We start from the raw sequence: 22,678 nt of genomic DNA, 5'->3' as shown, positions 1-22,678 counted from the left end.
AATTAAATAGAGTCTGCATGTGAGGGACAAGTGTATCTTGGAATACTTTATAATATAAATATGAGAAACCGTCTGGTCCTGGGGCTCCTCCACTTGGGAGCTCTTTGATTGCGGAGTTCAATTCCTCCGTGGTAATAGGGAAAAACCATGATTTTTAATCACAGCTTTCATGCGTCTTGGCATGCTTTCCACCAGTCTTTCACACTGCTTTTGGCTGACCTTATGCCACTCCTGGTACAAAAAAATTAAGCAGTTCTTCTTTGTTTGATGGCTTGTGACTATCCATCTTCCTCTTAATTACATTCCAGAGGATTTCAATGGGGTTCAGGTCTGGAGACTGGGATGGCCATGACAGGGTTTTGATGTGGTGGTCCTTCATCCACACATTGATTGACCTAACTGGGTAGCATGGCGCATTGTCCTGCTGGAAAAACCAGTCCAAGGAGTTGGGGAACATTGCCTGAGCAGAAGGAATCAGCTGTTTTTCCAGGATAACCTTGTATGTGGCTTGAGTCATACATCCTTCGCAAAGAATACCACCATGGTTACTTACCGGTAGCCGGTTTTTCCGGAACCCATGACAGCACCACATGAGAGAGGGATCCGCCCCGCCAGGACAGGAACCTACTGAAACATAAGGGGCGGCACCTCTCCCCCGCTTCAGTTGGATTACAGAGCATTTGAGAGGACTTCCCGGTTAGTTACATTTTTATCCAACACCACATCACACAAATACACCCGACTATTGTGCACACCCAAACGGTGAAAAGGGGGGGAATGTACGGGTGCTGTCATGGGTTCCGGAAAAACCGGCTACCGGTAAGTAACCATGGTGGTTTTCCCTTCACCCATGACAGCACCACGTGAGAGATTCTGGAGACTTCGAACACCTTAGGGAGGGACCACCGCTTGCAGCACCCTTCTACCAAAGGTCAAGTCAGCAGAGGAGGACAGATTTAGTCTATAGTGTCTAAAGAAAGTTGAGGGTGAGGCCCAGGTAGCGGCCTTACAAATTTGCTCTATTGATACCTCTGCTTTCTCAGCCCAGGAGGTCGCCACGGCTCTGGTGGAATGAGCCTTGATGCCGTCAGGAACCGGGACGCCACTAGCTGAATAGGCTACACTAATGGCCTCCCTAATCCATCGGGCAATAGTCCCCTTTGACACTCCATAACCTTTCCTAGCACCCTGGAAGGCTACAAATAGGGACTGGGACCTCCTCCACTGGCTGGTTATAGACATATACTCTACTAGGGTTCTTTTAACATCTAGGCTATGAAACTTTTCCTCCCCTGGGTTTTTCGGATTCTCGCAAAAGGAAGGGAGGACAATCTCTTGGTTTCGGTGAAAGTTAGTTACTACTTTCGGCAAGTAAGCCGGGTCTGTTCTCATAACCACCCTATCCTGGTATATCTGGGTATATGGTGGGTTGACTGAAAGGGCCTGTAAGTCACTAACTCTACGTGCCGACGTTAGAGCTACCAAAATGATGGTTTTTAGAGTGAGATTTTTAGTTGAAATCTGCCGTATGGGTTCAAACGGCTCTTTTGTGAGGGCTTCCAGCACCAGATTTAGATCCCATGGAGCTATTTTTGGTAAGGAAACTGGCCTAGATCTGTGGCAAGATTTTATAAACCTGGCTACCCATCTGTTTGCCGCTATATTGCAATTGTATAATGCACCCAGCGCTGAAACCTGCACTTTGAGGGTATTAACCGCCAGGCCTAGCTGTAGGCCTGCCTGCAAGAACTCCAAGATGGACTCGATTGGGGGTTCTTGACCTAACGGTTTTCCCAGGAATTGTAGGAATTTTTTCCACGTTCTGCCATATATGTTGGTTGTTATTGGTTTTCTACTTTTCATTAGAGTAGTCACCAACCCCGGGGAAAACCCTTTATCTCTCAAAAGTGACCTCTCAAATTCCACGCCGTCAGATGGAGCCCCTTGACTTGTTTGTGGAATATCGGCCCCTGAGCTAACAAATCTGGAATCTCTGGCAGTACCCACGGGTCCGAGAGAGACATCATTTGTAGTAGATAAAACCACGGTCTTTTTGGCCAGAACGGGGCTATGAGGATTACTCTGGCTTGCTCGTCTCTTATCTTTTTTACTACTGCCGGGATTAACACTACTGGGGGAAAGGCATAGCTCAGCTTGAACAGCCACGGGATTTGTAGAGCGTCCACTGCCCACGGGTTTTCCCCTGGGTTTAATGAGCAGAACCTTCTCACTTGCCGGTTGCTTTTGGTGGCAAAGAGGTCGATTACTGGCTGTCCCCATAACTGTACTATCTTCTGGAATATTACACGATTCAAGGCCCACTCTCCCTGTTTTAACTTGTTGCGGCTTAAAAAGTCGGCTTGAACATTTTCTGTCCCTTTGATATGCAGGGCTGTTAGGGAGGCTAGGTGTTGCTCTGCTTTGAGGAAGATTCTTTTGGCTTCGTCCATTAGGGAGTTTGACCTTGTCCCTCCCTGGTGGTTGACATACGCCACTGCCACCCTGTTGTCTGACATAATTCGGACGTTTTGACCCTGTAACCTGGGAATGAATGCCTCTAGGGCCCTGTTTATCGCTCTCAACTCTCTTAAGTTGGAGGAAGCTTTCTGCTCTATGTGACCCCAGGACCCTTGGGCCATATGTTCTCTCAGGTGTGCCCCCCATCCCGAGGAGCTTGCGTCCGTCAATATTACATCGGACACGGGCCTGTGCCACAAAATTCCCCCTGTTAAATTTGTGTCGTCTAGCCACCAAGTGAGAGAGTCTTTCACCCTTTCGGAAAGTTCCAGCTTCCCTTCTAAACGCCCTTTCAATCGTCTCTGGGCTGACAAGATTTCCGCCTGCAGTTGTCGGGTATGATACTGTGCCCAGTTGACCGCTGGGATACAGGCTGTTAGCGTGCCCAACAGGGACATTGCCCTTCTTAGGGTCATGTGAGGATGCTGTATTGCCGTAAGGGTCATTTCTCTCACCTTCTCTAGTTTTTTCTCTGGCAAGAGACAAACTTGACGGTCGGAGTCCAAGACGAAACCTAGAAACGTTTGTTTCCTTAGGGGTTGAAGTTTTGATTTTTTTAAGTTTACCATCCAACCCAGTCTTTGCAGGGTCTCTGTTATCTTCTCTACCTGATGTGCGCAGTGATGTTCTGAATTGCCAATGACCAGAAAATCGTCCAAGTAAGGCACCATAATCACATTGTGGATTCGAAGGAAAGCTGTCATTTCCGCTATTACTTTTGTAAAAATCCTTGGCGCTATGGAGATGCCAAATGGAAGAGCTGTGAATTCAAAATGCCTGAGGTCGCCCTGGATGTATAGGGCTACCCTCAGGTATTTTTGGTACTCTTGGTGCATCGGGATATGGTAATAGGCATCCTTCAAATCGATTACGGCCATGAAGCAGTTGTGGTGTAACAGCTTTATGGCCGAAGTCACTGATTCCATTTTGAATGTTTGGTTCTTGATCCATTGATTGAGGCGCCTGAGATTTATTATCGTTCTGAAGGAAAGGTCGGGTTTTTTTATTAGGAAGAGGGGAGAATAGAACCCCCTTCTTTCTTGATCTTCCGGGACCTCTACCAGAACTTGTTTCTCCAATAGCCCTAAGATTTCTGTTTCTAAGGCTGATTGCTCTCCTGGTTCCTTCCTGACGGGGGTCACCACAAATGAAGCTCTTGGATACTGGAAGAAGGGGATTTTTAGGCCATTCTTTATCATTTTTAGGATCCAATTGTTGGCCGATATTTTCTCCCATTCTTGGGAAAAGAGCCTCAATCTTCCCTCCACAGGAGGGCTGGTGTCATTGCGGGGATTTTTTGGCGGTTGAGGTATTTCCCCCAAACATAAACCCTGGTTCTTTCTTCCTCTTGTCGTCCCACCTTTTCCGTTCTCCCAGGGGACGGCCTCGATTGAACCTTCCCCTCCGAAAGGGCGGTCTCCTTTGATCACCCATGAACCTGGGGAAGCCCTTCTTTTTATCACCGGCTTTTTCCAGGATGTCATCCAGGTCTTTCCCAAACAAGAACTGCCCATCACATGGTAACGAGCATAATTTTGCCTTAGATTGAATGTCCCCAGGGCAGCCTTTGAGCCATAACGCCCGTCTTGCGGCGTTCGACAGCCCCGCTGCTCTTGCTGTTAACCTCATCGAGTCGGCGGAGGTGTCCGCCAAGAAGGCGGCAGCTCCGTGTAGGTACATTTCACCTAAAATTTTCTCCCTTGGCATTTTGGAGACCAATTTTTCTTCCAGTTGTTGCAACCAGACCATTAATGACCGGGCTGTGCAGGTGCCGGCTATTGCTGGTTTCAGACCCCCTGCCGCTGCCTCCCAAGTGTGCCTTAGGTATGAGTCTGCTTTTTTATCCAAGGGATCTCTCAAAACCCCTGAATCCTCCAGGGGCAGGGCCGACTTCTTGGAAGACCTAGACACTGCGGCGTCAATCTTTGGGACTTTGTCCCAGATGTCCGTGTCCTTAGCCTCAAAGGGGTATCTTCGCTTTGAAGAGGAGGGAAGGCTACCTGACTTCTCCGGTTTCTTCCACTCTCTCTCGATTAGGGCCTGAATTTTGTCATTGACCGGGAAGGTACGCTTTTTCCTTTCTTGTAGGCCGCAAAACATCACATCCTCCAGTGATCTCTCTACTTTCTCCTCCTGTAGGCCCATAGTGGACCTGATGGCTTTAAGGAGGGCGTCCGTATCTTCCACGGGAAAGCAAGGTCTGCCCCCCGTGTCACTGTCTGAGGATGAAGATGACCCGCGCTCAACTTGGTACTCCGAAGAGGAGGAGCCTGACGAGGAACTCGGGGAGGCTTTCCTACTCTTACTTTTCTTTTTTAATAATTTTTTAAGTGAGCCCTGTACCTCCGACTTAATTATTGATCTGAGGTTTGTTGCCAGGCTCGGTGCCTCTTCAGCTATAGTCCGCTGGATACAGCTGACACATAAGTCCTTTTGGTAGTCCTTTGCTAAAGGGCTGTGGCATATGGCACATACTTTATTTTTCTTTTTGCATGTAGCTTTTTTGCCTCCCTAAAAAAGGAAAAGACATAGGAAGCCCTATTACAACATTGTCTACTTTCACGGAGATCACTCACCACCCAGGAAAGACCGATACCGGGCTCTGGGGCTGCGAAGGAGCGTGCGTTCTGCGATCTTTTGACCTCGAGGAATCCCTCGATCGGTGACTTGGACGGCTGCTGCTTTTGCCGCTCGAGCGGCTCTTGCGACCCGAAGCTTGTGATGGGGGCAGAGACAATGGGGACGGTGAGCGATCCTCCTGAGACGCCATTGTCACCCCTGCAGCCGCTTCTGCTCCTTCTTTAAAGTGAGTGCCCCTCATTACCCCTCCCCCCGCGACCGCCAGCCGCTTCTCCTGGCCGGCGTCGCGCCCGGCGCCATGATCATCGCGTCCCGATGACGTCAGCGGTCGCGCTCCCAGAATCCTCTGCGCCGCTGACGTCGGACGCCGATCTCCGCCCCCGGCTTCCCCTGCAAGCAGACGAAGGACGGGCGCGCGCGCAAGGGGAGGGCAGCACGTGGAGGAACCTCCGAAGGGAGGACATCAGGACGTGCCCGCACGAACCCGGGGCCCGGATCAGGCAACACCCCGGGGACTGCGCTACCAGCTGCCGACGGCCGGCGTCGCAAGTAAGTAAGCCCTGCAATTTAAACGCCGGGACGGCCCTGGGTCTTTCATCCTGACAGGCGCCGCCGCTGTCAGAGGGATTCCTTTCCAGGACAGGAACCCAACTGAAGCGGGGGAGAGGTGCCGCCCCTTATGTTTCAGTAGGTTCCTGTCCTGGCGGGGCGGATCCCTCTCTCATGTGGTGCTGTCATGGGTGAAGGGAAAAACCTGCCCTATTCCTGCATTGCTGAAGCATCCCCAGATCATCACCGAACCTCCACCAAATTTCACAGTGGGTGCAAGACAGTGTGGCTTGTACGCCTCTCCAGGTCTCCGTCTAACCATTAGACGACCAGGTGTTGGGCAAAGCTGAAAATTAGACTCATCAGAGAAGATTACCGTACTCCAGTCCTCTATGATTCAATCCTTATGGTCTTTGGCAAACTTCAGCCTGGCTCTCCTTTGCGTCTCATTGATGAAAGGCTTTTTTTCTACCTTTACATGACTTGAGCCCTGCCTCTAAAAGCCTGTTACGAACTGTTCTTGCCGTGCACTTCGCCCCAGCTGCCACTTGCCATTCCTTTTGAAGGTCACTTGATGTCATCCTGCGGTTACTGAGTGACATTTGAATAAGATGACGGTCATCTCGATCAGTGGAGAGTCGTTTTCTCCCTCTGCTGGTCTGTAGCTTTGTTGTCCCCAATATCTGCTGCTTGACCTTGTTGTAATGGACTGCCGTCTTAGAAATTTTAAGGATGGAGGCAACATGATGCTCACTGTATCCCTCTGCTAGTAAAGCCAGAATTGAGCCCTTCTTTTCCTCACTCAAGACTTTTCAACTCCTTTGGCATGGTTAAAAGTTATTTTTTCATTCCTATTACTTTTGGGATATTACTAGCACTTGTTTTGCCATCCAGCTTGTCCTATTGCAAGAGGATTGTGAACACCACAGCAGGGTTTTTTTTATACTTTCCTTTGTTCAGGTGAGCACCTAATCAGAAGCACATTAAGTAGAATGAAGTGCACTCTGGCTGGAATTCAACTGACACTGGAATGGAATGGCTGTCAGACATGTAGAGAAGCTGATTTTTACAAAACTGTGCAGTGGTCTCTTAATTTTTGCTTGAGTTGTGTATATATATATATATGAACTTGTTTTCTTAGCATTATGTGAGGTCTGCAATCACTGCATTTGATTTGTTTTGTTATTTTGACCATTTCTCATTTTCTGAAAATAAATACAACATTTATTGCTTGGAAATTTGAAGACATGTTGTCAGTAGTTTATAGAATAAAAGAGCAATTTACATTTTGCTCAAAAATATAGCTATAAAGAGAAAAATCAGACAAACTGAGAATTTTGCAGTTGCCCCTTAATTTTTTTGCCAGAGCTGTACATATATATATATATATATATATACACATAAATATATATATATATATATATATATATATATATATATATATATATATATATATATATATACACTGTATATATATATTATTTATTTTTTTTAATTTCTGGAGCAGAAGATATATTATAAATCAGTCTCTGCTAACAGGGTTACACAAAGGTAACTGAAAATAAGATATCCCATTCGCTGTCCTTAATTATTATAATATCATAATATCACCCATCAAAAGAGAAGAGGTAGTAAAATTGGAATTATGCTCAATAATAAATTTGTAGTTTGACTTTCCTATAACCCATTTCTGATCATGGCAGGCTGTTTTGAATCTAACATTAGTCAGCTGAGTTAGCACCAATGCACCTTGTCGGATTGCGTAACACTTGCTCTATATCATTACTAGGGGGTTGGAAAAAATAATATTTAGTATTGGGCCGGAATCACACATGCGATAAATACAGCCGAGTCTCGCATGTTAATACTCGGCACTGCCGCCGGCACTTGGGAGCGGAGACTGCGGCTGCATAGCAATACATGGAGCCTCGCGCTCCGCTCCTGAGTGCCGGCGGCAGTGCCGGGTATTAACATGCGAGACTCGGCTGTATTCCGCACATGTGTGATCCCGACCTTAGCAAGAGGCCACACTAAGCGGCCACCTAAAATCACAAGGGCACTGTCCAGTTAGAAAAGATTACTCACTAAGGATTTTTATTGACTTACTTTTTGTGATGGCAAACTTTAAAAAAATGTGATCTATTTTATGTCCCATGCACAAGACTGCACATAATGAAACTATTGCAGAGAGCAGAGTTCCACATGGTGAAACCAAGTATTCCCCTAAAAGTACTAAAACAGTGTTCTAAGGAACCAAAGCACTAAAAAAGTATTATAATACAGCTTGTTTGATATTTGATATTTATTGTATGCAAATTCTGAATAAATAATCTCCATAAACTACTGTATTACCCAGATCGCAAATACTGTCATAACATGAGGCACGACATTAAAAACAAACAAACCACCATCTATATGTTCTCCCATTCTGAATAAGTGGGACAAGGATCAAATAGACTGTGGGTCTGCTTTAATATTATTGCTCTGCCCCATTCCTTCCTGAACATCAGAAATTCCTACTTCAAAACAGACTACTTACAACTCCAATCTGCCAGCAGAGGAGCAAGATGAAGAACTGTAGTTGCAAAATTCATGCATCTATCAGGATAATACAGAATGTTAGGCCTGTTTCACACTTGCTTTTTTTTGCAGCGCGTTTTTCCCGCAAAAAAACGCATTGAAAAACGCATACAAAAGCATACAACTGCTGCGTTTTTTTCAAGCATTTTTATGAGCATGCATGAAAAAAACGCAGCGTTTTTATGCGTTTGTATGCGTTTTTAGTGCGTTTTTACCGCGTTTGCGTTTTTTTCCAACATTAGGTGGCCCCTCACACTAACCCAAACCATGACTTTACTAACCCTAACCCTGACCCTAACCCTAACCCTAACCCTTAACCAAACCATACTTAACCCTAACCCTGACCCTAACCCTAACCCTGACCCTAACCCTAACCCTTAACCAAACCATACTTAACCCTAAACCCTGACCCTAACCCTGACCCTAACCCTAACCCTTAACCAAACCATACTTAACCCTAAACCCTGACCCTAACCCTAACCCTAACCCTAACCCTTAACCAAACCATACTTAACCCTAACCCTGACCCTAACCCTAACCCTAACCCTAACCCTTAACCAAACCATACTTAACCCTAACCCTGACCCTAACCCTGACCCTAACCCTAACCCTAACCCTTAACCAAACCATACTTAACCCTAACCCTGACCCTAACCCTAACCCTTAACCAAACCATACTTAACCCTAAACCCTGACCCTAACCCTGACCCTAACCCTGACCCTAACCCTTAACCAAACCATACTTAACCCTAACCCTGACCCTAACCCTTAACCAAACCATACTTAACCCTAACCCTGACCCTAACCCTTAACCAAACCATACTTAACCCTAACCCTGACCCTAACCCTGACCCTAACCCTAACCCTAACCCTGACCCTAACCCTTAACCAAACCATACTTAACCCTAACCCTAACCCTGACCCTAACCCTGACCCTTAACCAAACCATACTTAACCCTAACCCTGACCCTAACCCTAACCCTGACCCTAACCCTAACCCTTAACCAAACCATACTTAACCCTAGCCCTGACCCTAACCCTAACCCTGACCCTAACCCTAACCCTTAACCAAACCATACTTAACCCTAACCCTGACCCTAACCTTAACCCTAACCCTGACCCTAACCCTTAACCAAACCATACTTAACCCTAACCCTGACCCTTAACCAAACCATACTTAACCCTAACCCTGACCCTAACCCTAACCCTAACCCTAACCCTAAACCCCCTTAACTAACCCTAACTCTAACCCAAACCCCTAAATTCCATGGTTAACAAAAAAAAAACGCATGTGCAAAAAAACGCATACATAAGCATGCCAATGCGCACATATGCGCACCCATAGACTTATATTGGGTGTCTTGCTGTAAAAAAACGCATTGCGCGCGCATGCGTTTTTTTGAGGCAAATCGGACGCACAAAAAATGCAACAAGTTGCATTTTGTGCGCCCGAGCGCATACCGCAAAAAAACGCATGCGCGGTAAAACGCGTACAAACGCATGTGTATGCGCACATAAGCGCATCCCATGCAAAGTATAGGAGAAAAAAAACGCATGCGCTATTTAGCGCTAAATTACCGCGAAAAAAAAACGCAAATGTGAAACCAGCCTTAATGGGAATTTGTCACCAGGTTTTGCTATGTAACGTGAGAGCAGCATGATGTAGGGGCAAAGACCCTAGTTCCAGAGATGTGTCACTTACTGGGCTGTGTGTTCTAGTTTCCATAAAATCAGTGTTTTATCAGATTATCACTAAAGGAATTGTTGTCTCATGTCATGTAGTCTTCCTGCTCAGTATAACTCCAATAACCCCGCCCCCACCACTGATTGGTAGTTTTTTGTGTACACTGTGCATAAGCAGAAAGCTGCCAATCAGTGCTGTGGGCGGGATTATACAGAGCTCAACATTCAGAGAACTGCTAGATCTGCAGAGGATAAAACAGTGATTTTATCAAGATAGCCGTAACCAGAACAGGAAGTGATACATCTGTAGAGTTGGGGTCTCTGTCCCTATATTATGCTGCTCTCCGATAACATAGCTAAAACCTTTAACAATTGAGTTAATTAACATTTGAGTTTTGCCCTGCAGACATCTCTTTCCGCAGATTAATAATGAATATATTTATGTTAGTTCAGGAATATTTCTAGAACATGTAATATCTGTAAATATTGAGGATGAGGCATTTACCTGTTCCCGTTCCTGCTCCTGTTCTTCTGCCTCAATACTCTGTTCAATCTCTGACAGCAGTGAGGTACTTGTGCTGTTTAGATGTTGGAGACTCTTCTCCTCTTTGAGCTCCTCCATTTTCATCTGCAGCTGCCGATAAGAAAGTCGTAGCTCTTCCAACTCCAAGTGACTCTCGCCCAGCTGCAGAAGAAGCAAAGCCAAATCTATATTGCTTTTTTTTACAAAAAAATAAATCAGGAATAATAGGCTTTCCTAACAATCTCTTAGAAGATGAAATGCTGCAACAAATTAAAAAGGCAGCAAATAATAATAGGGTCCTTATTATGGGGGATTTTAATTATCCAGACATATAATGGAACATATAATCTGACTATGCTAAAAGCTTCAAGTTCCTATCCACAGTTCAAGACAATTACCTCTCAAAGCTGGTAGATGAACCGACCAGGGGAGGTAATCTGCTGGATCTGATTCTATCAGACCAGATACAATTCAGATCTACAGGTCAGGGAGCATTTAGGCTGGGTTCACATGTAGCGGAACTCTGGCGGAAATTACCACGAGAATTCCGGAATTCCATTCCGCGGGAAAATCGCATTTTAAATTCCCGCGATTTTCCCGCGGAAAAACTAGCATTTTGCAAGTGTAATTAGCTTGCAGAATTGCTAGCGTTTTCCAAGCGATCTGGAGCATCGCTTGGAGAACTGATTGACAGGTTGGTCACACTCGTCAAACATAGTGTTTGACGAGTGTGACCAACTTTTTTACTATTGAGGCCGCCTATGCGGCCTCAATAGTAAAAGATAGAATGTAAAAAATAATAATAAAAAAATATATATTGTTATTCTCACCTTCCGACGTCCCGCGCAGCCTTCCCGCCTCTCTCCACGCTCCCGGTCCCAGTAATCCTTTGTGACAATTACTGCGATGACGTCTGTTCTCGCGGGATCGCGACGTCTCGCGGTCATTCGCGATGACGTCGCGCGAAGGCTTACTGGGACCGGGAGCGTGGAGAGAGGCGGGAAGGCTGCGCGGGACGTCGGAAGGTGAGAATAACAATATTTTTTATTTTAATTCTATTTTTTACAGGGATATGGTACCCAGAGCCCAGAGGACAGTCTCCTCTCCTCCGGACTGTGGGTACCATCCGCAAATGTTCTGCCTACTTTTCGCAAGGTGGGCACAGCCACATGCGGAAAGTAAGCAGAACAATGCATTCCTATGGGTGCGGGATCGCCGCGATTCTGCAAAATTAATGAGCATGCTGCGTTTTTTACCGCGAAGCGATTCCGCCGCGGTAAATACCGCAGCATTAGCACAGCATTGCAGAATCCCATAGGAATGCATGGGATGCTTATTTTTCGTGTTTTCACGGCAAAATCGCGCGGTTAAAACCGCCGCGGAAACACACAAAAAGCGCCACGTGTGAACTCAGCCTGAGGATGCAGTGACCATAATATGGTAAATTTCAATGTAATACTCAATAAAACATTTCAAAGAGGAAATGCCAAAACCTGGAGCTTTAGGAAATTTGATTTCAACAAATTCTCGGAAGAGCTTAATCGTGTAGAATGGGACCATGTCAGGGTAACTGGGGATACCGAACATAAATGTGGCATGTTTAAGGAAATACTACTAGAATCCTGTAGAAAACGTATACACTCTGGTAATAAAATGTCAAGGAATAAAAAGAAACCATTATGGATAAATAAGACAGTACAAAATTTAATAAGACAAAAACAAAAGGGAGCTCAATATCTTGTAGGACTAGAATACAGAAATAGCACTTCAGGAGTAAAAACATGCCAATAAGAAATGTAAAAAAAAAAAAAGAAATCAAGCTGACAAAGTTATGCACACAGAAACAAATCTCCAGCAACATAAAATAAATCCCAAAAATTTTAAATATATCAATGCGAAAAAGGATGGACAAAGAAAAGGCTCGGATATTAAACAGGCACTTTTCTTCCGTGTGCACTAGGGTGACCAGATCTCATATGGGGGGGAAAAAATGTCAGAATCTTGTTCGTCTGGACCCCACAAAACGATTCCCCTTTCCAGATATTGAGATAGCCAAAACGTGAGCTCGATCAAACGACGTTAACCCGTGCCGCTCGTCGCTCAAAGTTTGAAAAAATCCAAATTGAGGTATTTTAAGATTTAGGTATTTTGCATAGTCTGTTAGACTATAAAGAATGTGACAACAACATTGCAGAAATAGCCCTGACCAAATTTTCGAACCATTTGTGGTATTTGAATGCAGAGTTGGTGGGATTATCGTTTTTTGATCCCACCATTACAGACAATGAAAAGTTGTTAATGGCTAATAAATTGCTCAGTAGCACAGATGAACCATCAGAGCACGCTAACCTACATGAGTTGATAATTTTACATAGTAATCTAATCTATTCTAGAGCTTTTGTTAAAGTAGTTTTTGAAACGTCAGAATATAATGCTCGGCATTTGCTTACAACTTGCAGGACATATTGCTTTTGTTCTTCATCTTTTGTCAGAAGGTCGTTAAAGTCGGTTACTTCCTACCTCTTTTAATTTTTCTTTCCTAACTTTTGGATTTACAACCCTAGCGTGTTCTGATGGTTCATCTGTGCTACTGAGCAATTTATTAGCCATTAACAACTCTTCATTGTCTGTAATGGTGGGATCAAAAAACGATAATCCCACCAACTCTGCATTCAAATACCACAAATGGTTCGAAAATTTGGTCAGGGCTATTTCTGCAATGTTGTTGTCACATTCTTTATAGTCTAACAGACTATGCAAAATACCTAAATCTTAAAATACCTCAATTTGGATTTTTTCAAACTTTGAGCGACGAGCGGCACGGGTTAACGTCGTTTGATCGAGCTCAAATTTTGGCTATCTCAATATCTGGAAAGGGGAATCGTTTTGTGGGGTCCAGACGGACAAAATTCCGACATCGATTTTTTGCGGTCACCCTAGTGTGCACCATTGAACTGACTGTTCCAGGGATCATTCAACAAGGCAAAAATCAGAGTTCACCACCAAATATAACTTCCATTTATACTCGTGTATAAGCTGAGTTTTTCAGCACATTTTTTTGTGCTGAAATAGCCCCCCTCAGCTTATACACGACTCAGGGTCCCAGAAGTCCCAGAACGCCGGCGAGGGAGGAGGAGCAGCGGGTAAGAGAGAGGAGCCAGCGGGGAATGGGGAGCGGCAGAGCAGTGGGTAAGAGACAGGAGCCAGCGGAGGAGGGGGAGTGGCGGAGCTGCGGGTCATAGAGCCAGGAGCCGGCGGCTGTGACTAAAGCCTGTGACGCTGCGGTAATAGCGCACAGTGCCAGCTGCAGCTGTCGGCTTCCAGCACACATCCTACTCACCTTCCTGAGCGCCCTCACTGGCACTGCATCTCGTTCCGGGCACCGGCGCCAGCAGCTCTCTTCTGGCAGAGCTATCACGTGGCCCCGCTCATTAAGGTAATGAATTTGCACGCATCTCCACTCCCATAGGCGTGGAGTGCATATTCATTACCTTAATGAGCGGGGCCACATGATCACTCAGCCGGAAGAGCTGTTGGAGGCCGGAACAAGATGCAGTGCCACCGATGGAGTGCAGGCAGATAAATAGGATTACTTTTTTATTTTTAGCAGGAATCATACATAGGGATAAGGGGATAAGGAGCCAAGCATACAGGATAGGGACTGGAGAGCCATACATACAGGACAGGGACCGGGGGAGCCATGCATACAGGATAGGGACCAGGGGATCCATGCATACCAGGATATGGACTGGAGAGCCATGCATACGGGATAGGGACTGGAGAGCCATAAATACAGGATAGGGACCGGGGGAGCCATGCATACAGGATAGGGATCGGGGGAACCATGCAAACAGGATAGCTACTGGAGAGCCATTCATACCAGGAGAGGGACTGGGGAGCCATACATACAATGACAAGGACTGGGGACAGGGAAGTCATGCATACAATGACAGGGACAATGGAGCCATGCATACAACATAGGGATGAAGGGACAATGCATACCCGGCTTATACTTGAGTCAATAAGTTTTCCCAGGTTTTCGTGGCAAAAGTTGGTGCCTCGGTATATACTCGGGTCGGCTTATACTCGAAAATATACGGTAGTTTAACACAAGAAGGTGTACGCCTGCTTCTGAGCAAATTAAATAGACAAATCCCCTGGCCCAGATAGCATTCATCCAAGGATACTGAGGGAATTGAGATCAGTAATTGACAGACGGCTGTATCTCATATTCTTAAGACTCTTTTGTAACAGGAGTGGTGCCACAGGATTGGAGGATTGCTGGTGTGGTACCGATATTTAAGAAAGGTAGTGCAAAGAATAATATAATAACTCACAGCCAGCCTGGATTCATAAAAGATAAGTTCTGTCTCACAAACATGTTGGGTTTCTATGAGGAGGTAAGTGCAAATCTGGATGTTAGTAATGCAGCTGATGTGATTTATCTGAACTTTGCAAAGGTATTTAATACTGTACCACATGACAGCCTTATACTGAAGCTACAGAAGCAAGGGCTGGGGGAAAATATATGCAGATGGATAAGGAATTGGCTGAATGACAGGAAACAAAGAGTTGTCATAATTAGTACGTTCTCTAAATGGGATATAGTCAGCAGTGGGGACCGCAGGGATCTGTGCTAGGAGCGATTCTTTTTAACCTCTTTATTAATGACCTTGTGGATGGGATTGAGAGTAAAGTGTCAGTCTTTGCTGATGACACCAAACTATGTAGAACATTAAAATCTGACGTTAACATTACAATATTGCAAAACAATCTGGATAAGATGTCTGAATGGGCAATGAGGTTTAATGTAGATAAATGTAGAGTAATGCACCTAGGCCAGTGTAATCCTACTGCTGCATGTACATTAAATGGGACCATACTTGGGAATACAGAACAGAAGGACTTGGGTATTCTGGTTGAGCAGCAGCACTCAATGTCAAGCAGCAGCCGCAAAAGCAAACAAGATTTTAGGATGTTTAAAAAGAGAGATAAAATCCTGCGATCCCAATGTATTATTACTCCTTTATAAATTACTGGTGAGGCCACATCTAGAATATGGGATCCATCCAGTTTTGAGCTCCACATTTTAAAAAGGATATTCGGAAGTTAGAACCAGTTCAACAATGGGCAACTAGATTATTACAAGGGATGGAAGGCCTCTCCTATGATGAAAGGTTGGAAAAGATGGGCTCGTTTAGCTTAGAAAAAAGATGTATCAGAGGAGATATCATTTACATGTATAAATATATGTGTGGTCAGTACAAAACACTGGCACATGACTTATTCCTTCCAAGGTCCATACTAAGGAGCAAGGGACACTTAGTACAGGTGGCAAAAAGGTGATTCCTGCAGCTAAATAGGAAAGGGTTCTTTACAGTTAGAGCAGTCAGACTGTGGTATGCCCTAACACAAGAGGTAGTAATGACAGACACTATACCAGCTTTTAAAAAAGGGCTGGATGATTTCTTAAGTACACATAACATTGCGGGTTATAGTAATTTAGTGACAAAAAATGTATAATTGGTAGAGAAAGGTTGAACTTGATGGACCTACATTAGGTCTTTTTTATGTAACTATGTAACTATCTTAAGATGGTTTACAGATCACTTGAACTAAAATAGTTAACATGCATTCCTCAGATATACATAGTAGGAATATTGCAGAGTGTACAAGGGTTACTTTAGCAAAAAAAATCATTGAAACTGCATGATTAGACTTTCTACTACATTTAATATCTGCACACTTATCCTATAGTGTAGACCATTCAGCAGAACACAGTTATGTAGTGATATTCTGCAGTACGAAGATGAGAGGAGCCAACACCCAAGACCAAAATGGAAACCTAACTTTGTGTCTAGATTTTAACACACAGTACAGAAGGACCTGGGGTTTGCTGCTGCTATTACCCCTTTCCCATGATACTGGGGCCCATTCTCTAGCTTCCTGTTCCTGTAGAGCAGTGACCTTCAACCTTTCTTACCCTGACAGCCACATTCATGTCTGATAGATTGCTGCAAGCTACATTCAGCGGGACCTGTCCTCCTTACACCATAGTGATACCAAGAGCCCCACAGTCTCAATATGAATGCCAAAGCTTCTCTACGGAAAGCACACCAAAACCTTGTGCCTGCTCCATTATAGGTAATATACTTACATCCAGGGGTTTCCACTTTACCCACTTTCTGTTTTATTAGATCAAGCACATTCACCACCCTTTTGCACCTAACTTCAAGCACCTCCTCTAGCTGGGAGAACCATCATATCTCCAGTTTACTAGATTTCTCATCCCATGCCCACCAGTATGCACAAATCCAGATCTGCTCTTCTGTGCAGGGCAAAACACAAAAGTCAATATCTGGAGACCTTCTCTTCCAAGCAGTTTGCCAACTTGGTGCGTTAGCACAGGGTTGGACTGGCCCACCAGAGAACCGGAGAATCCTCTAGTGGGCCCTGGCTTCTCCTTCAGAAGAGTTCATAGTGCAAACCTTGCAGTTGCTATGGGGCTCTTCAGTGGGGGAGAAAGGTGGGCCCTCAGCATCAAATTCTCTGGTGGGCTCAATGTTCTTCAGTCTGACACTGCGTTAGCACCTGTTTCAGAAGACAGCCACGAGACACACGACATTGGCCCGCAAGCCACATGTGGCTTCCGAGCCACAGGTTGGGGACCCCTGCTTTAGAGAATCAACTGTAATCTGAGCTCCAAAAAGTGGGGTTAAATTTGATGTAATAGGGGATAGCTCTACTGAATTGAATAATATATAGTTTAAGTATGGCTAGGTACACCATGCTCTTGGCATACATTAGGTGCTTTTCCCGACATATTCTGTAACATCACCATAGGCCCCACTCGCCAGATGGAGGCTCAAAGTATAGACAATGGGTCTCTCTATTGTGAAAGGATGCCTTGGGAATCGCCATCACTGTGCCAAATGTTGGATACATATAGTGTATTCAACGACAGTGTGCACAGACAATGTGTGGTCAAGGAATAGAAATTCTGACAACCCTATACAGCTGACCAGACAAGATCTGTAGTTAATGCAGAGTGATAGATAAATCTCTTGTGCAGTGCAGGAGGTAATAATTAGGCTTCTGTCTGTCACCCTATGGCACCCATAAGAATAAGCCACAGTCCACCATCCACTTTCTTCAGTCAAAACAGCTGATATGAGCCGGAAAAGATGTGGGCTCACCACCGGAGCCCACATCAAAGGGGGAGACACGACATGTGCAGAACTAGTACGGCACATGTCGTGAAGGGGTTAAAGAGGTTTTCCCACTACTAATTTACCCCCCTTTTATTAGTCCTAACTCTTCCTAGCTACCACTTTTCTCATTTACTTTTATTACCTGCCCAGCTCTTGTAAACTCATCTCTATGTGGGTCATATATGCTTTTGTTTTGATTCTGGCTTTGCTCCTTCCGATCTGGGAACCGGAATTGGACAAACAGAGCTGGAGAAGTCACTGGTGGGTTGAGACTACGGTCTCGGTGAGTTACAGCAGTCTGATCATGCATTTTCAAATCAGAATTCACTCTTCTCTCTGGTTGGATGCTGCTGTGAAGTGTTGTCCATTCAGCTGACAAGCCCTGCGATGTGCTGATCACAGGGCTTGTTAGCTGAAGGGACGGCACTTATGAGCTCGATGATGCATGGTGCCGACTGTGCTGATGTTTTAAAGTGACACCTCCAAGCGAAGAGGAGAGTAAGTCTGATTTGAGCATGCGTACTGAGACTTTCACTCACCGAGTAACATTCCCTGCTCTGTTAGTACGATTCTGGTCCCCAGATTGGAAGTAGCAAAGCCCCAATCAAAACAGGAGGATATATGACCCACAAAGAGATGAGCTATTAGGAGCAGAGCAGGTAATAAAGTGTATTAGAAAAGTGTTAGCTAGGAAGAGTTAGGACAAATGAAAGGTGGTTAAATTAGTAGGGGAAAATTTCTTTAAATGTTAAGTGGGGACTCAAACATAATTGTTAGAGGGGAACACAGAGTACTATCACCGTCACCAAAGGTGCACATGGGTCATTATTACATTCTTGGGGCAAAATGTGTACACTGATTTTTAACCCCTTAATAACCGCCAATATGTCTTTTTACTGACCTGAGATATAAAGAATAGCATCCCCGTACAGGTGACAATCCAGCAGCTGTGGGCTGTACAATATAGCTCACAACTTGCTGCATTAGCCAAGATCAGTGTTGGCACCGTCCATAACTGTTTAACCCCTTAGACGCTGCTGTCAATAATGACTACATCATATAAATGGTTAACAGAGTGTGGGGGCTTCCTCTTTATCCCCATCGGCACCCTGAGATAATGATTGTGTAGTATTGATCTTTGCCATGACAATTCACGACCAAATAGCGGCCTTAGAGTCTGCCGGCTATAGCGGTCAGTTCAAAAGTTAGCGACATTTATGTGGTAAAAATACACTTTCATTCCTGTTATGCCACTTTACATTAATTCCTTTAAAGCACCTGAAGGGTCAATAGACTACCTGACAGCTGTTTTCAATATGTCAAGGGGTGCTCTTTTTAAAATGGTATAACTTTTGGGGGGTTTACAAAATATAGGACCCCCAAAGTCACTTCATACCTGAATAGGTCCCTAAAAAAATTAATTTTGTAAATTTCCTTGGAAAAAAAGGAAAAATTGCTGCTACATTTTTAAACCTCCTAAAATGCTAACAAAATAAAAGCATGTTACAAATGGTGCCGATATAAAGCAGACATGAGGGAAATGTTATTTTTTAATGTTTTGCTATGGTGTGACTACATGGATTGAAGGGATAATCATTCATAGTTTCAAAATTGTAAATTTGCTTACATTTTTGTCAAATTTCTGATATAAACAAAACATTTCGACCTAAATTTACCATTATCATAAAGTATAATGTGTCACGAAAAAACAATCTCCAAATCAATGGGATATGTTGAAGTGTTCCAGAGTTAGGCCAGGGTCACACTAACCGACGCAAAATACGGTCCGTAGTTTACAGGCGTAATACGGATGAATGACCCCTAAATAGTGCTCCGTATGTCATCCGTAAGCAAGGTGTGGTTGCGTATTTTGCGCATGTCAGCATCCGTATGTAATCCGTATGGCATCCGTATGCAATCCGTATGGCGAGACTTTCTCGCCGCCTTGCAAAATGGACATAATGGAGCCCTATGACAGGGTTTCTAACAGAAACGAAATAATAGATATAGACACATAGAATGCATATATATTGCATATATATATATATACTGTATATTATATATATATACACACACACACACACACAAGTAATTGACATAAACATATATATATATATATATATATATATATATATATATATATATACTAGCTGAAGAGCCCGGCGCTGCCCGGGCATAGTAACTAACTGTGGTTAGTTATAGAAAATGATAGTTATCCTCCATCCCATAGTCCCGTGCCCATATACCCATCATACATATCCACGATCCCATAGGCCCGTGCCCATATACCCATCATACATATCCTCCATCCCATAGTCGAGTGCCCATATACCCATCACACATCCTCCATCCCATAGTCCCATGCCCATATACCCATCATACATATTCTCCATCCCATAGTCCCATGCCCATATACCCATCATACATATTCTCCATCCCATAGTCCCATGCCCATATACCCATCATACATATTCGCCATCCCATAGTCGAGTGCCCATATACCCATCACACATCCTTCATCTCATAGTCCCGTGCCCATATACCCATCATACATATCCACGATCCCATAGGCCCGTGCCCATATACCCATCATACATATCCTCCATCCCATAGTCGAGTGCCCATATACCCATCACACATCCTCCATCCCATAGTCCCATGCCCATATACCCATCATACATATTCTCCATCCCATAGTCCCATGCCCATATACCCATCACACATCCTTCATCTCATAGTCCCGTGCCCATATACCCATCATACATATCCTCCATCCCATAGTCCCGTGCCCATATACCCATCATACATATCCGCCATCTCATAGTCCTGTGCCCATATACCCATCATACATATCCTCCATCCTATAGTCCAGTGCCCATATACCCATCACACATCCTCCATCCCATAGTCCCGTGCCCATATACATATCCGCCATCCCATAGTCCCGTGCCCATATACCCGTCAAACATATCCTCCATTCCATAGTCCAGTGCCCATATACCCATCACACATCCTCCATCCCATAGTCCCGTGCCCATATACATATCCTCCATTCCATAGTCCCGTGTCCATATACCTGTCATACATATCCTCCATCCCATAGTCCAGTGCCCATATACCCATCACACATCCTCCATCCCATAGTCCCGTTCCCATATACCCATCATACATATCCTCCATCCCATAGTCCCGTGCCCATATACATATCCTCCATCCCATAGTCCCGTGCCCATATACCTGTCATACATATCCTCCATCCCATAGTCCGGTGCCCATATACTCATCACACATCCTCCATTCCATAGTCAACTATTATGACAACATAATGAGCGGCGGCAGGGCTTGCAACCTTTGATGACATCAGTGTCGCCATGGCAACCATTTTGACATAATGAGGGGCGGGGCTTGATACGCACACAGTTTCCCCAGTATGCAAATAGGGGCATTATGACATCATAATGAGGGGCGGGGCTTGACGCGCATACACTTTTTCCCCCAGTATGTAGATAGGGGCAAAATTGTTTGGTGAATTGGAACGTGCGGGGTTAAAATTTCGCCTCACAACATAGCTTAGGACGCTCTCGGGGTCCAGACGTGTGTCTGTGCCAAATTTTGTGGCTGTAGCTGCGACGGTGCGGATGCCTATCCCGGACATACAAACATACACACACACACACACATACACACACACTTTGAGCTTTATATATTAGATATTTCACAGAGTTCTTCATAGCAGAATAGCCGCTAATTAAATTGCCGGCTTCTATCAAATAATTCCCCAACCCGACATGAAATGACACATGGTTTACATTCAGTAAAGCATTTCATTTCATTTTTTTTATATGTCCTTGACTAATAATTAGATGCGGGTTTGTGTGCAAAATGTGGGAGTTGTAGTTGTTATTTTAAGGGGTTAATTCGTTGTTAAAAAATGCGTGGGCTTCCCATTGCCCTGTAGCGGTGGCGAATGGGTTAATCTAACAAAGGGTTAATGTCACCTTACAATCGAATGGTGACATTAACCCTTTGTTAGATTAACCCACTCGCCACCAATATAGGGCAATGGGAAGCCCACGCATTTTTTAACAAAGAATTAACCCCTTAAAATAACAACTACAACTCCCAAATTTTGCACACAATCCCTCATCTAATTATTAGTCAAGGACATATAAAAAAACATGAAATGAAATGCTTTACTGAATGTAAACCATGTGTCATTTCATGTCGGGTTGGGGAATTATTTGATAGAAGCCAGCAATTTAATTAGCGGCTATTCTGATATGAAGAACTCTGTGAAATATAAATATATATATATGTTTGTCACAATGACATGTATGTATATATATGTATTCTATGTGTCTATAGCTATTCTTTCTTTCTTTATTAAACCTGTCAGTGTGAGTTTACTGTATAGCGCACTGAATTGCCGGCTTTTCTAAAAGACACCTGGTGCGTATTTCTCGCAAGTCACATGTGTGGTCCGTGTGTAATCCGTATTTTTTGCGCACCCATAGACTTGCATTGGCGTGTTATGGGCGTAGTACGCTGACAATCGCAGCATGCTGCGATTGGCGGACCGTAGAATATGCCCGAGAAATATACGGCTGTTGGGAGCTGACCCATAGAGAATAATTTGTCCGTGTGTAATGCGTGCTTTTAACGCCTCTTACTCGACCTTATTCCTCGCCAGTGTGACCCCGGCCTCATTACCACATACAGTGACACTGGTCAGATTTAAAAAATTTGGCTCCTGTCAGGAGTTAAGCCACTTGCACAGGGTATTAACCCCTTAACGACCAAAGTTTTTTTTGCTTTTGCATTTTCATTTCGCTCCCCTTCTTCCCAGAGTTATATCTTTTTTATTTTTTGGTAAATAGGGCCATGTTTGGGCTTTTTTTTTTTTGCAGGACAAGTTGTACTTTTGAACGACACCATTGGTTTTACCATGTCGTGTACTAGAAAACGAGAAAAAACTTCCAAGTGCGATGAAACTGCAAAAAAAAAGTTTGTTTTTTTGTTTTGCCTTTTTACTAGG

The 22,678-nt window shown here is 44.3% G+C and overlaps 1 protein-coding gene across 3 annotated transcripts in view; it reads right to left on the bottom strand.

The window, feature by feature from the left end:
• Nucleotides 1–22,678, bottom strand: part of BICDL1 (BICD family like cargo adaptor 1) — a 121,555-nt gene that overhangs the window by 28,830 nt on the left and 70,047 nt on the right. For all 3 annotated transcript variants that reach the window (XR_012233620.1, XM_073582728.1, XM_073582729.1), the window contains one exon: nt 10,415–10,594. Coding sequence is in view for 2 of the 3 variants with exons in the window: in XM_073582728.1 (XP_073438829.1) it covers nt 10,415–10,594 (180 nt within the window). In the remaining variant the exon portion in view is untranslated. The remainder of the gene's footprint in view (nt 1–10,414; nt 10,595–22,678) is intronic.

This window comes from Dendrobates tinctorius, unplaced genomic scaffold (genome assembly GCF_039654945.1).
Source record: "Dendrobates tinctorius isolate UK_male_01 unplaced genomic scaffold, ASM3965494v1 ptg000073l, whole genome shotgun sequence".
NCBI classification, from domain to species: Eukaryota; Metazoa; Chordata; class Amphibia; order Anura; family Dendrobatidae; genus Dendrobates; species Dendrobates tinctorius.
This window is presented reverse-complemented; position numbering and strand designations above follow the sequence as displayed.